Source organism: Drosophila serrata, unplaced genomic scaffold (assembly GCF_035046125.1).
Source record: "Drosophila serrata isolate PLE 108 unplaced genomic scaffold, ASM3504612v1 contig_6, whole genome shotgun sequence".
NCBI classification, from domain to species: domain Eukaryota; kingdom Metazoa; phylum Arthropoda; class Insecta; order Diptera; family Drosophilidae; genus Drosophila; species Drosophila serrata.
The window spans coordinates 130,892-144,901 of record NW_028256904.1 but is presented as its reverse complement, the minus strand read 5'-3'; the positions used below and the strand labels follow the sequence as shown (position 1 = coordinate 144,901).

The following is a 14,010-nucleotide window of genomic DNA, read 5'->3' as shown; positions in this document are numbered from 1 at the left end:
AATCGGTGAACTTTATATATAGATATATCCAGTTTTTAACGGATTTTCATAAATTAAACATATAGCAATTATATATTGATCTAGAATTTATAGACTGGAGGAGAATGCAAAACGGTGATTGTTTTTTAACATAAATATATATGTTATATTCTATTAATTAATAATGATCGAATTACAATTTGCAATGGTATACAACATTTGGCGGGAGGAAGTTAGTTTCGGTTTATATAATATCATAATATTGTAATGACAGTGAATAGCTTACTCTTGCCCTCTCTTTCTGTATGCCTCAATGGGCCTCTGCCTCCCACACTCTCGCTCTCTTTCTTACTCACAATAACATTTGGTATGCCTGCCTCCCTCTGTGGCAGCGCTGTAGAGATGGCGCTTACTCTCTATCCCCCTCTGTTGCAGCTACAGGGGTAGCTCTTTCCCTCTCGCTCTCTTTCTCTGTTCTCTTCACTCGGGAAGTATAAATAGAGGCACTTCGATCGCCGCGACCTCAGTCAGTCCTAGGGGTACCTAGTGTTAACATCGTTAGTGATAGTGATTGTGATCTCCCTTCTACTTCAAATATATGACGTGGCCATTGGAATACAACTGGATAACCAGGAAGTGATCATTGATACCATGATTACCCTAATTAAAGTCACCAAGATTATAAGGAGGAAGGAGGTAAACAATGACGTGTCCTCTACTGGGGTAAGTCTTAATCATGACAATTATATATTATACATATTATATTATTATATCATATACACATATATATATATAAATGATATAGGAGGTATTCAGACCTTGATCTAGATTAAGTTCTGCTAGCTATGCATTTATTATACTCTTGCAGGGTATTAAAGTTTTAGTCAGACCATATAAAGTATATATATTCTTGATCAGCATCTACAGCCAAGTCGATCTAGCCATGTCCGTTTGTCCGTCTGTCTGTCCGTCTATCTGTCCGTTTCTACGCAAACTAGTCTTTCCTGTTTTCCTTAAAGCAATCTAAATGAAACCTTGCAGTTAGTCTTCTAATTACTCTCGACCGAATTTTAATCTGCAAGGGTCCCGGAGTTAGCTTCCTTTCTTGTTTTAAATTTTAAATTTAGTATGCAGATAATGTAATAAAAATTAAAACAGGAAAACTTTCGAAAGAAAACTATTTTATCGGTTCCCGAAGTTAATTTATTTTATAGTTTTATTTTATTTATTTAGAGACCTCATAAATCTGACAAACAATTATTATTTATCTTGTGTTTGACTCCTTATCAAATTTAATTATTTATATATTTTTGTTAATGCTTGTTGAAGCTTTTCACTGCTGATCGCTATGATTTTTTTAAGTAAGGGTAGCTAAGTTATCTTTCTTGGGGGTAAGCTCTATCAGCTGTTTAATTTTCACAAGCTTTTCGTTTGAATTTTTCGCCAACCGGCAATTCGAGCTTTGGTGCTGACAGTTCAGCTTTTCCACCGAGAATCTAGCTTATAGATATAAAGGATAATGGCTTAAAATTGATTCTTAAGCTGTAACAAGTAACAAAAATGCTGGATAATTTTAATTTTTTATTTAAGTTTATAGCATTTTTCAGGAAGATGGGTTACTTATCTATCTTTAGACAAAGTTTTACTATATTATATGTGAATGAATTTAATTGTTTTGATTTCGAAACGCTTTTTATATCCTTGCAAGGTATTTATATTTTTATAATATTTGTCAGAAACTTAAAATTCAGCAAAGAATTTATTTCCGACCCTATAAACCATATATATTCTTGATTAGCATCATCGGCCGAGTCTATTAAGAAATTTTTCAAAACAAATAAAAAAAATCTTCCCATTTTTTCAAGATTTTAAAAGGGCTAACATCATTAAAATTGTCAAAAATAGACAACAATTTTAATGAAGTTAATTTTAACGTTTTAAGAGGCAGATTTATTTATTTATTACTCAATTAAGCCTTACAAGGATTAGCTCAAAAAGGATTTGGCTAAATAACAGCTTTTTTCCTTGCAAAAATCGGGACAGCACTGCTTGCGGCTCTCCCACGCTTTCTCTTTAATGGCGGCATGCGCCGCTCTCTCGTGAAGCTGCTTCTGCGAGTGTTTTCCCGTTAGCTTTTTAATCATGTGCCACGCGCTCTGCTTTGCTCCTGTGCCGCAGCTTCCTTGGCCCCTCATCATCATCATTGTACGCATCGCATGGCATTCGCAATTGCGAGAGGAGACGACGCAGTAAAAGCAGCAGCCGTCGCAGCAGTAGCAGCAGCAGCAGCAGCAGCAGTAGCGGCGCAGCAGAGAAGCCGCAGCAGCAGCTGCCAAGCAGCAGCAGTCGCAAAATCGCAAGCAGACAGTCGCAGTCGCAAGCAGAGCAGCAAGCAGTTGCAAGGGCGCCGCCTCCGTCGAGTTGAGTTCTACTTCGTTTTCTTCGCCTTTTTATCCTCCTATTTTCTTCGCTCTTTTTCCACCCGTTTTACGCATTAGGAACGTGTCCTGATTTAGCAGTTGTAAAAATAATATGAGAGTAAAAGAAAAAAGGAAAGAAAACAAAAACAACAAAATGCAGTAGCAGCAGCAGCAGCAGCAGCGGCAGCTAAAGAAGAGGAAGCCCCGTGAGTGGTACAATTGTAAATCGCAACGGTAAATGTGCGACGCGTGTGCCAAATTCCTTTTCAGCTATTCGCGATTTCTACTCTCTCCCTCTTTCTCTTTCACTCATTCCTATTTTTTCTTTTTTGTTGATTTATCAAAAAAATATTTTATAAGCTGCTGCTGTTGTTGTTGCTTGCTCTCTCTTTTTTTTATCAGTGTGTGATGGTAATTTTTTTTTTGTACAAAAAGTGCGGGAAGTGCAAAATTACAAATTAATGAAAAACAAGTGCACGGAAAAGTGCTAAAAATTCACAATAGTCTTAATTAACGGTTGTTTTCCCTTTTGGGTCGGTCGCAACAGGCCCCCCAATGTCCCATCTCTTTTGCGCTCCCTACTCCCCATCTGCACCTCTTCCCACCCCCCGTGCTCCTTTTTATCCCACTCCACCTCATGCTCTTTGACTACGTCACACATATTCTAAATGGGTGTGTAGGCCGAGTTTAGTGTTGTTTTCTGTTTTATTTTATTATTTTTTTTCATTCGCTGGTAGGCAAGTGTATGTGAGTGTGTGTGGAAGGCAATAAAATGTCATAATGGTTGTTGTAGGTTCTAAAACCTCCTCCCTCCCACAGCAACCACAAAAAGCACTCTCAATTAAACAAAAAGCCAGTGCAATATAGCATAAAACATCCAAAATATTACACACATCACCAATAAGGAACAGGAAGTCTAAAAAGAAAATATATAAATAATATAAAAGAAAGGATAGGAAAATAGGCGAGAAAGCGACTCCAAAAAAACGGAAGTTGCAAAAGCAAAGCCGAAGAGATGGAAAAAGGAGAAACTTCCGCTGATAAAGTGACCCAAATATGGCAAGGAAACCACACATGTTTAAGAAAATCCATTCAATAAATAGAAAAGAAAAAAGCCAAAGGCACTCTGATACAGAAAATAAAAAGGATTATTTTCCTGAAATCCCCAGAAACAAGCAATAAAGAAAGACTTAGGATTTAAATACTTAAATACGTACTTTCCTCACAATGAATTTAAATGAAAAATTGGGACGCCCTTTAAAAAATTATTTAAAACAAAAGAAAATATCCAAACATCCATCCATTCATAAAGTATTAAATATAAAATCAATTTTTAAAAACATTCTGTAAATAATAATAACAAATGCCAAAATACTCTCTTTCAAATGAATTTCCCTCGTTGAAAGTCATCAAAATCATGGCAAACATTAACAATTATTTATTTAATTAAAAAAAGGAAGCACATTAAAAGCATTTAGCTCATTATTAGTCCATAAAACTGTGTTAATCAGCAGGAATGAATACCGTTTAATAGAAACCCGAAATAAATCAATTAAATTTAATTGAAAGAAGACAACAACAATGCAGGATATAAAATTAATGATTAGCAGGGTGTTTTTTTGTTGGGATAGCAATAAAAAGTGGCAAAAATGATAGCAATGCCATTTTGTTGTAGGGTCATGTCTTTTTATTTCATTTTATTATTTTTGTTTGTTTTTTATTTAAGGAGGGGGATGTGTGAGTATGTGTGTGTGTGTGCGGCTTCAAGTGCCCCGCCTCCGAGGCCCCCTTTGAGCCACCATTCTTATCGTTGAAGAGTCACGTTTTTGACCCATTTTCACATGCTGTGCCTAAGCCCGTTCAGATGGCATAAAAAGCTAACTGCTCTTCTTCGCCCATCAAGCCATTAACCCATGCAGCCCAGCCACTTAACCCTCGAGTGGCTCTCGCTGATGTAATGCCATTCGATTTGATTTGCCATGGTTAACCAGATTTGCTTGCCATAGCCACAGTCATTCGGCATTTTGCGGTTTCTAGCGCCTATGTAAAGGACTACACTGTACAAAATTGGCATGCAATTAAGGATAAATATAATCAAATATTCAGAATTAAATTTAATAAAATACACTGCATCCACACAATAAACATATTAACCATATGTTGTATTCTTATTAAACAAATTATAAATATATAAAATTTTAAAATTTATCCCTAATAATAAATATCCTTTCGCCTTCCCATTTCCATATTAAATAAATCTCCCCGTCCCCCCATTTCTACATATCGATATATACAAAATTTGGCTTGCATCGCATTGTTTTTGTTTTGTTTTTTCAGTGGAGTTCCTACACATTTCCTACAAGCTTTCGTACCCTGCACTTGGCCCATTCATTTCTCTCAGTGCACAAATGTTAATGTCCGTGTGTAGTGGATCAGAGTGTAGGATTGGCTGATTACTTGCCACATGGGTGACGAGATAAGTCAGTAAGTTGATGGCCTCAATTTGCGTACGACTCTAATTTTGTTTGCTTTTTGGCTCCCATTAGTTAACCCATTGGTGCCCCATCGGGTGACCAGCGCCGCCTTGTTGCTCAGCGAATCCCCAGTAGCCACAATCGTCCAGTTGCCGGCCGCAATGAGCCACTGACACGCCCCCAGGGCTTCTCCCAGTCGGACCTAACCCCACTTATCTTATCGCACGTGCCCGCCTGGACATGGAGTAGCAAAACAACTCAACTCGAGCAAACTAGAAAACTGGAAAGCCATACAACTGGAAAACCAAAAAAAAAAAAAAACCAAGTGAACCGACTGAGGCCCCCCCTACACATCGAAACACAGGCGCAAGCAAAAGGACTCGTCTATTGGTGAGTATTCCAATTAGAGCAAGGATGGGCACATAATTTCAACTTGGGAGCCTGATATAAAAAGGACTACCCCTAATTTGCAGAAGATCACTCACAGTAGGGCTTCTGCGTTGATTTATTATATTTAGTTAGTTTTCTATTTATGTATTAATTCATATTAGTGGTTAGATTGCCAACAAAAGTCATTAGAGTCTTTAAAAAAGGCTTTAGCTATGTGTCATATTCATTAAAATGAGGTTTGAGGTCTTGAAATACTATTATTACTTATGTACTATTACTTTTTTATATATTTTCTTTTAGTAAAGTCATTAAACAACTTTAAATTTTAAAAAATATACGGAAGGCTAACAGGAATCACTAAGATTTTGAATGTTCTTAAAACTATGCTACAACTTTTGACAGAATTAGGTAATTCCAACATTACTACAATACGTGTTTAGGAAACTTCAAACCTGAGTTTTTTTTAGTCAGTTAAAAAACAACAAATAATATAGTATATGTAATATATACTATATACTATATACTATATATATATAGTATAGTAATATGTAATAATATAATATATGTATTTAGAACCGGTGTTAAAAGCTGATTAGTAAAAGGAAACAATAAGATATTCCCTATATATAATTTTGTTAGAGAAATTTACTGAAAAACTGTCTTAACACTTTGTAACAATTTATGTATTTGTAATATTTATTAATGGTCCACTTGGTAGCTCAAATAATTGTTTGCATAATTTTCCAGTGCATTTAAAAGGCAGAAAAATATAATATAATTATTGTTTTACTGTTTTTCGGTTTAAATGGTTATTTAAAAAGAAAGATAATTAATTAATTTAATTCTTCGCTTTCAGATAGCCCATTGGCTGGGCTTTAATCCAAACTGGCCCATCAATTTTGGTTTTCCTACCCGCCACCGGGCGCTGGCGGCGGTTCCTCAAGTGAGTCTTTCGGTTTCCGCATGTGGGGCATCACTTTTGGTTTGGAACCTCCCACCACCACTCGCTATCCTCATAGTCCCCCAAAAAAAACCCAAACCAAACCAAACCAAACCAAAACCCAGAACAAAAACCAAAATAACCAAAAAGAAACCGATCCCACCTTCGTTTGTGTTGTTCGTCCCTCGATGTCTATTGTAATCTGATTGATCGATATAACCGAAAGTGATCATGATAATATAGCCCATGTTTAGTCTATAGGCAGTGCGATTATCGTTTATTTCTTGGTTTTCCTTTATCGTATAACTTAGGCCATCCTGTGAGTCCTCTCTCTGTATATCTATCTGTATTTTATGTATATGTATATTACCCTTACAAATGCATATGTCTGTATGTGGTACGTTTGTTTAATAAGTGACTCCTCTCTTCGTATATATAAACCTAGTTGTGTACGCCACATATATCTCTCTATATACATATATATTGTCGCATATTATTAACCGATAATTTCCATTCCCTTTTGTTGTTGATCTTAGTTAGGTAAACATATATATATAACGTATATATAGCGTATCTCATTTGACTGTAGTCAAGGCCAAGAAAAACTAGAACCAGAGCCATGAATCGAAGAGAGAGGTAATCGGGTAAAGTGAATAGGTTATAGAGAATTTATCATCCCTGGTTTCCATTAGTTTTCTATGATTTTCCTTAGCGACCGCTATACGATTTCATCTAAGTAATGCAATCATTAAAATAGTGGGGTGTGGTCAACAACTGAATATCTTTATAAAACCGTGCAAATTCGGATATCTCTGATAATTAAATGATCGGCCGGATATGGGTATTATTAGGCTTGGTTGTTGGCTACTTCCCAAATGATAAGGCTAAGATTTAGTTTAAATTCAAGTACTAATAATTAAAGATTTGTGTTTTGTCCTTCTTTTCTTTGCTCTTCTTTGATTGTATTGTCTTCTATTTTTGACACACAAAAATATACTGTAGCCAGTTCATATTGTAAACGCATAAGGAATAAAGCATAAACAAACACAAAATACCAAAAACTTTTAAAAGCAAAAAGAAAAAAAAAAATTATCTATCTATTAGAAACAAATTAAATACTAAAAAAAAAAGAAAAACTATACAGAGATTGAGAGAATCTTCGTGTGCTAGGCGATCGCTCCCTCTCTCTCTCTCTATCTCACTCTTCAGCATCTCTCTCCCGCTCTCTATCTCTCTACCTATCTCTGTCTATCTATATGTATCTATCTCTTTCTAAAAAGACACACACAGACACTCCGCACTCACCTAACGGTTTTAAAGGATTCCATTCCAATCGTTCCGGTTTCGCGTCGCGATCGTGATTAAAAAAAATTAACTAAATGCAATTAAAATCGTTGATAAGAAATAATATCAAAATCGACACAACAACAATTACAATAAAAACAACAAGAACATCAACAACAACAATAACAACAACAACATCATCACAACAAGTACAACAACATCTGATACACTTTGAGGTAAGGAAGTATTTCTTTCTCACTGTCTCACACACTCCGCCTCTCTCCGTCTCTCTCTCTCTCTATCGCTCTGTCTCTTTATCTCTCGCTCTCTGTCTTTCTCCATCTGGTCTCGTAGTGTTGGCTAAATGGAATTTCCACCCATTAACCCATACAAAAATAAAAAACAAACCCTTTTGAAACCCCTTTTTAGACCCAAAAAATACAGAAAAAAAACCCTTGCATACATAGTTGAAAGTGATTCTGTTATTCCATCGTTCCGTTTGTTGGTCGTTCCGTTACATGTAGTTTGTTTCGTTCCACGTTTCTTGTTTCCCCTTAGTTGTCATTCTTTTGGTTGGAATTTTTTGTTGTCGCATTTTTTTGTAGCGCTTTGAGTTGATGATGCTGATGATGATGATGATGATGATAATGATGATGATGTTGACGATGACTATGATGATAAGGATAATGATGGATTATAATGATGTCCCAGCTGTGTGGGTGCATACATACATACATAAAGGTGTGCATGAATGGAATGGGGTCAAAGGAAAGGAAAGTGTTCTCACGTTGGCTGTCAACTTGTGGCATCCAGTGTTCCACTTCACTCTTTGAAATCGCCCAAAGTGCTGAGAACGTGGGCTTTTAATGGGCAAAGTACTGAACTGAACAGTGACAGTAGAATTATATAATGAATGAGTTAATGCACAGACGGACTAAGACCTCTTCATTAAAAGTTAGACAAAAATTCTGTTAGCTGTAAACTAATTAAAAGTTTAGAAAAACTTAGGCTTAATATTATGAAAGACACTGTTTATAATCTGTTATAACTGACATGGTCACACTCTTTATACTAGTAGTAGAAAAATGCTTTATAACTTGCTATGGTCACACTGGTGGACTATACATATGTATAATGTATATCTGTTGATTTACAAATTTAATGCTATATATATTGCAAATGCCGCTTTTGCCATCGCTGCTGTGTTGCCGAAGGCTAACGGTTCTTGTGGTGGGTAGGCTAACGGTTCTGAAACGGTATAGACAGCAACCGGTTGAAGCCAAGGCCAAAGCTCAAAGCTCAAATATGCATGGCACACCATATGTACATGTACAAGCCAAATAAAACCTACGGGCAGCAAACATTTGTTGAGCAGTTGGCCACAGACCGCTGCTCTCTGTAGATATTGTACATACACATAAGCCATAATAAATACTAGATAAATAACTAAAAGAAAAATAAAAAAACAAGAAAAAATGAAGCTTCAACTTTTACAGAGTATTAAAGTTTTTCAAGTTGTAGTTATAGATATGTAAAAGGCTAGTTGAGCTCAAAGTCGCTCGAGAACTAACTCAAACGTAAACTCAAACAGCATCAAATGCTATGATGCTAGTTTAAAGTGTGACCAGTTCTTTAGCAAAGTGCGCCCTTAGCCTGGCCACACTGTATGATTTCGTTTCTTTACGTTTGCCGCGTAACGCTTGAGCTTAAAAGGCAGGCCAAGATGCCACTAATTGGGCCGCGGTCAGTGTCTAGTGTCGAGTGTTTAGTTTGTTTTTTTAGTGTTTTTTGGGTTTACAGTGTCTTTGCGTTTTACAGTCTTTCAGTTCTTCAGCCGTTAGTCGTCCGGCGCGTTTAGCGTTCAGCGTTGTTCAGTGTCAGTGTCGCCTGGCTCTTCGAGGGCAACTGACGGCTGTTGATTCTTCCACGGCGCACCTGTCACCTGTCGAAAGGTGCGTGGGGTGAAATGTCGCCGCCCCGCCTGAGTCGCTACTTGATGGCCGTTCGTGGGCGCGACGGGGAGCGTAAGTAGGCGGCAGTTCGGCAATAGAGGGGACGAGCGTTTCGTGGCCTTCAATAATTGTGTTTATTTTAGTGTGTGTTTTGCCAGCTGTAGATGCATGCTGCAAGTGTTTTTGTTTTTGTTTAGTGTTCTTTTAATTTTTTATTTTTATATTTTATTTCCTTTTCCTACCCCGTACTTGTATGCCTCCATTTAGCACTTTCATCATGTGCATGTGTGTGTAGTTTTGCATAGCCAATGACAGAGGAATTAAAAATTTAAAAAAAAAAACAAGAAAATCTATAACGAATTACTATTGACAACAGCTTGAACTTTTCCATCTCTCTCTCTCTTCCCCGTCTTTCTCTTTCTCTCTCTCTCTCTCTGTCTCTCTTTCTTTCCATCTCCTTTTCTGTATTAACTACTGGTAATTAACTTGATTCTATCCCATAATTCTTCATTTTCTTTTCATTTTTTATTTAAAAATGTATATTTTGGTATTTTTCCTTGTATTTTTCTTGTAAAAAAAATCGTATTTACCCTCCTGTAGACAGCAAAAATTCGCAGACGGACGAGGAAAAGCAACGCGATCGACAGCGCAACGAGCGAGAGGCCAAAAAGGAAGAGCAGGACGCCATTAACTACAAGGTGAGTGTGTGGGTGTGTGCGTCTCTCTCCCTCTCTCTCTCTCTCTGTCTCTGCCTCTCCCTATCTATTTCTATCGCGCCTAAATTCGGTGTATATCCGTATGTGTGTGTGTGTGTATGTTCGCCCACGCGTGTGAAATTTCAATACAAAAAAAATATAACTAAATCGAAATCGAAAAGAGAGAAAAATTCTACTATTATAAAAAATTATAAACAAAATTTAATGATAATTTAACGAAAAGAAACAAAAAAAAAATATATATATATATATTTACGAAAATCTGCTAAAAGAAAATTCAAATCAAAATGAAGCAGCAATAACGATAACCATAACGATAACGATAACAATAACGATGGCAATGCGATAACCACTTAACCTGATAGTAAGAATGCACTTTGCGACAATTGCATGCAAACAGCGCGACAAGGAGCAACGCGAGGCCCGTCTGCTGGACTTTGAGATCCGGCGCCAGCAGAAGCGCGACGAGCAGCAGCAGCAGCGTCAGCAGCAGCAGCAACTGCAGCAGCATCGCGAGCAGCAGCATCAGCAGCGGGAGCAGCATCGCGACCAGCAGCAGCAGCAGCAGCAGCGGGAGCAATCCTCCAGCGAGAAGAGTCCACCCACCTCGTCCACGTCGCAACAGCATCAGCATCAGGTGCATCAGCATCAGGTGCATCAGCAGCAGCAGCAGCGACAGCACTTGCACCTGCAACAGCAGCACCTGCAACATCAGCACCAGCAGCAGCAGCAACAACAGTCGACGGGTAGCGGCAGCAGCAACACACCCGTCACACCCAAGTTGCAGACCCCGCCCCCCGATCGCTCGCTGCCGCCCGCCTTTCGCAGCCGCTCCATCGAGCGGGAGATTCTCTACGAGCGCAAGCGTTTCTCACAGCCGGAAGCCGGCGAGATCAAGGTTTTCCATCATCAATCCCTGCACAAAAGCTCCTCCCTTCAGTTCCCCCACCACGATATGCACCTGCATCTGCCCCAGCACCTTGCAACCTGCACCCCTGCACCCTAGCCAACCGATCCTAGATCCTGGAGAAAAATTGCTATTAGCCATTAGACTACCAGGGATCGAGCTAACGTAGTGGCATTATGTACTTCATTTTGTTTAAATTTATTGTTTATTTAGTTATTTAAATATGTATTTAAAACTACGAAATTTGTTTATTTGTTAAAAAATTATTCCGTGTAATGTATTATATTATTTTAAAAATTATTAGATATATGTATATATTATTATATATATATTATATATATATATATTATATATATATATATTATTATATATATATATTATTATATATATATATTATTATATATATATATTATTATATATATATATTATTATATATATATATAATTATATATTTATATTATATTCCGCAACCTCTTGAATTTCTCTAAGAAAAAATTATTTTCACATAAAAATATGATAGATCTTTCATAAAAAGTAATTGTTTTAACCTATACTTGAATAAGTTTTTTTTATTAATATTTTAGCAATGCATATATATAATATTTTTGAACCTTAACATTTGTAAGAAAATGTTTTCCATCTTAATATTTGATTTATTATTAAATTTTCTAATTTAACCACTTATTTGTGTTATTTTTTTGAAATAGTTTGGGTTTATTTTAACTATCTTTATATAATAATAATTTTTATTATAAGAATATCATAATTTTTTTATTTTTTCTTAAAATTTCGATAAATATATATATTGTTTGAAAAGAAATGAATTTAAAATATATAATTTGTATTTAAAAAAATATTTTTTAAGCTTAATGAAAGCTTTTATTATTTGTTTGTTTGCATTTAATTTGAAAAACTAAACCCTAAATCGATTTCAATCACTTGCCGATCCCCAAATGTTTTCAAGCATCACAAAAATAAGTTGTATTAATGCGAAATAAATTTTTGTTTAAACAAATTCAACTCGGACAGGAGCTTGACAGCACGACAACATCATCATCCTCCGCCCAGCAGACTTTTCCGGGCAGAGCAGGTGCGGCGACAGGTGCAGCAGCGGCGCCTGCGAGCGGAAGTGGAAGCGGTAGCGGGCAAGCGGCAGCAGGACAAACGACGACATTGGCGGGGCCGCCGGCAACGGCCGCAGCTGCCACAGCTGCTATCATCCCGATATTGCCGCTCGGCGTTGCAACGCTGCGCGATGATTCCACCGAATCTGAGCAGTCCGTGACCTGTGCGCACAGCCAGCTCGATGCATACCATCGCATCATGTGAGTACAATTGTCCTTTTTTTTAAGGATCAATAAATTTACTCTTATATAAGTTAGTTTTAAAATTAACTCATATTAAAATTGAGGCTAGGTTAAATATTTATTAGAAAATGATGAGCATTTCTTTTAGATTTAGATACAAATCATATAAAATACTCTTTCAAAATGAATAGAAAGAAATGTTAATTGCCTTTAAATAAGTTAATTCTTGTTAATTAAATTAATACATTAATAATTTTACAATAACATTTATATATATTTATATTTATATATATTTATATAAATATTTATATATATATTTATATTTATTTGTAAAATTGTAGAGAAATGTAAGAAAAACTTAAAGGGACATGAGGCATATCACTGTCTTTCGCTATCCTTCGAAAATTCCCATATTTTAGCAACCTCTCTAAAGATATATTCCATATTTTATTCCAATATTTCAAAGAAAAGTTTCAAATAAAAACAGGAGTAAGCAATTAATAATCCTCATCGATAAATGTTTAATGAATCAATGTTATTAATTGTCACGTTTTCGTGACAATTCCATATATTAAGAAAATAATTCTTTTCAATTGAAAGGTAAAACATATGAATATATTATATCCACATACTATTCCCTTTTTCTCCGATATATTTTGAATTTAAAAACAACAACTTTGGCGCTTATGAAATGAAAACAAACAGTATTTTAATCGAACCCCTTGACAGGCATCTGATATTCAAATTGTATTCGGTGGGCAGGTAAACAATTCACATGAATTCTGTGTGTGTGTTTTTATTTTTTACTTTTGGCAAAGGGCTGTTGATTTGGGGAAATATAAACATAAACATACAGCCGTGTTTTATTTGTGTTCTCATTCGGCTTGCATCATTTAAACTGCGCTCGTTAGCATTAAATCAGGCAACCTTTAGCCTCGGGTCATTCGGCGATTTTGCGATTTTTATTCGCATTTTTCTCCATTATTTTTTTTTATTTCTCTCTGTCTCTCTCTCTGCTGTCGCTCTCTCTCTCACTATCTGCTTCTATGCTTTCCTCTCTGAAAGCTTGGAAATAAAAAGTGCAGCAAGGGAAAATCTTTATTCGCTTTTCATTTCTAGCCCCCCTCCTCCCGCTCCAGCTGACATTCAAGCAGATTTGTTAATAATTAATGTGATTAAATAGAATAGAAGAGTGCCTGAGAAACTTAAACAAAAGTTCTAAGAAAGTGTCTCGGGACTTGCAGTTTGCATTAGCCCCAAAAGGTATGCTATGAAAGTTGCATGTAGAATGTCAAGTCCATGTAGAAATCTAGCATGAAATCAAGTATACGCCATGTGTTTCTCTGAGAGCAATTGCAGTTGCATGCACACAGATGGCGCCAGTGCGAAATTTCTCATAAAAACTTGCATTAAACTATAATGTAGTTATTATCTAATTAAAGCTGTAGATAAAACAGTTTGCATAGATATAAAAATATGTTTAATATTTAAGGGATTAGTAGGTGTATATGTATTTAAAGAGAGATGATCATCTCGATCAACAATGTTTCTAAAAACATATTATTGTGTTTTCCACTGTCTAGGATATAATATCTTACGTAGTAGTTTTATAAATACAATTAAATGGCTTAAAAGTATAAG

At 36.1% G+C, this 14,010-nt stretch overlaps 1 protein-coding gene across 2 annotated transcripts in view; it reads left to right on the top strand.

Annotated features, from left to right (window-relative positions):
- Nucleotides 1-8,839: 8,839 nt before the first annotated feature.
- Nucleotides 8,840-14,010, top strand: part of LOC110175981 (uncharacterized) — a 27,920-nt gene continuing 22,749 nt past the window's right edge. For both annotated transcript variants that reach the window (XM_020942179.2, XM_086841229.1), the window contains exons 1-4: nucleotides 8,840-9,511; nucleotides 10,040-10,137; nucleotides 10,556-11,053; nucleotides 12,092-12,387. In XM_020942179.2, coding sequence (XP_020797838.2) covers nucleotides 9,454-9,511; nucleotides 10,040-10,137; nucleotides 10,556-11,053; nucleotides 12,092-12,387 — 950 coding nt within the window. In that variant the 5' untranslated portion in view covers nucleotides 8,840-9,453. The remainder of the gene's footprint in view (nucleotides 9,512-10,039; nucleotides 10,138-10,555; nucleotides 11,054-12,091; nucleotides 12,388-14,010) is intronic.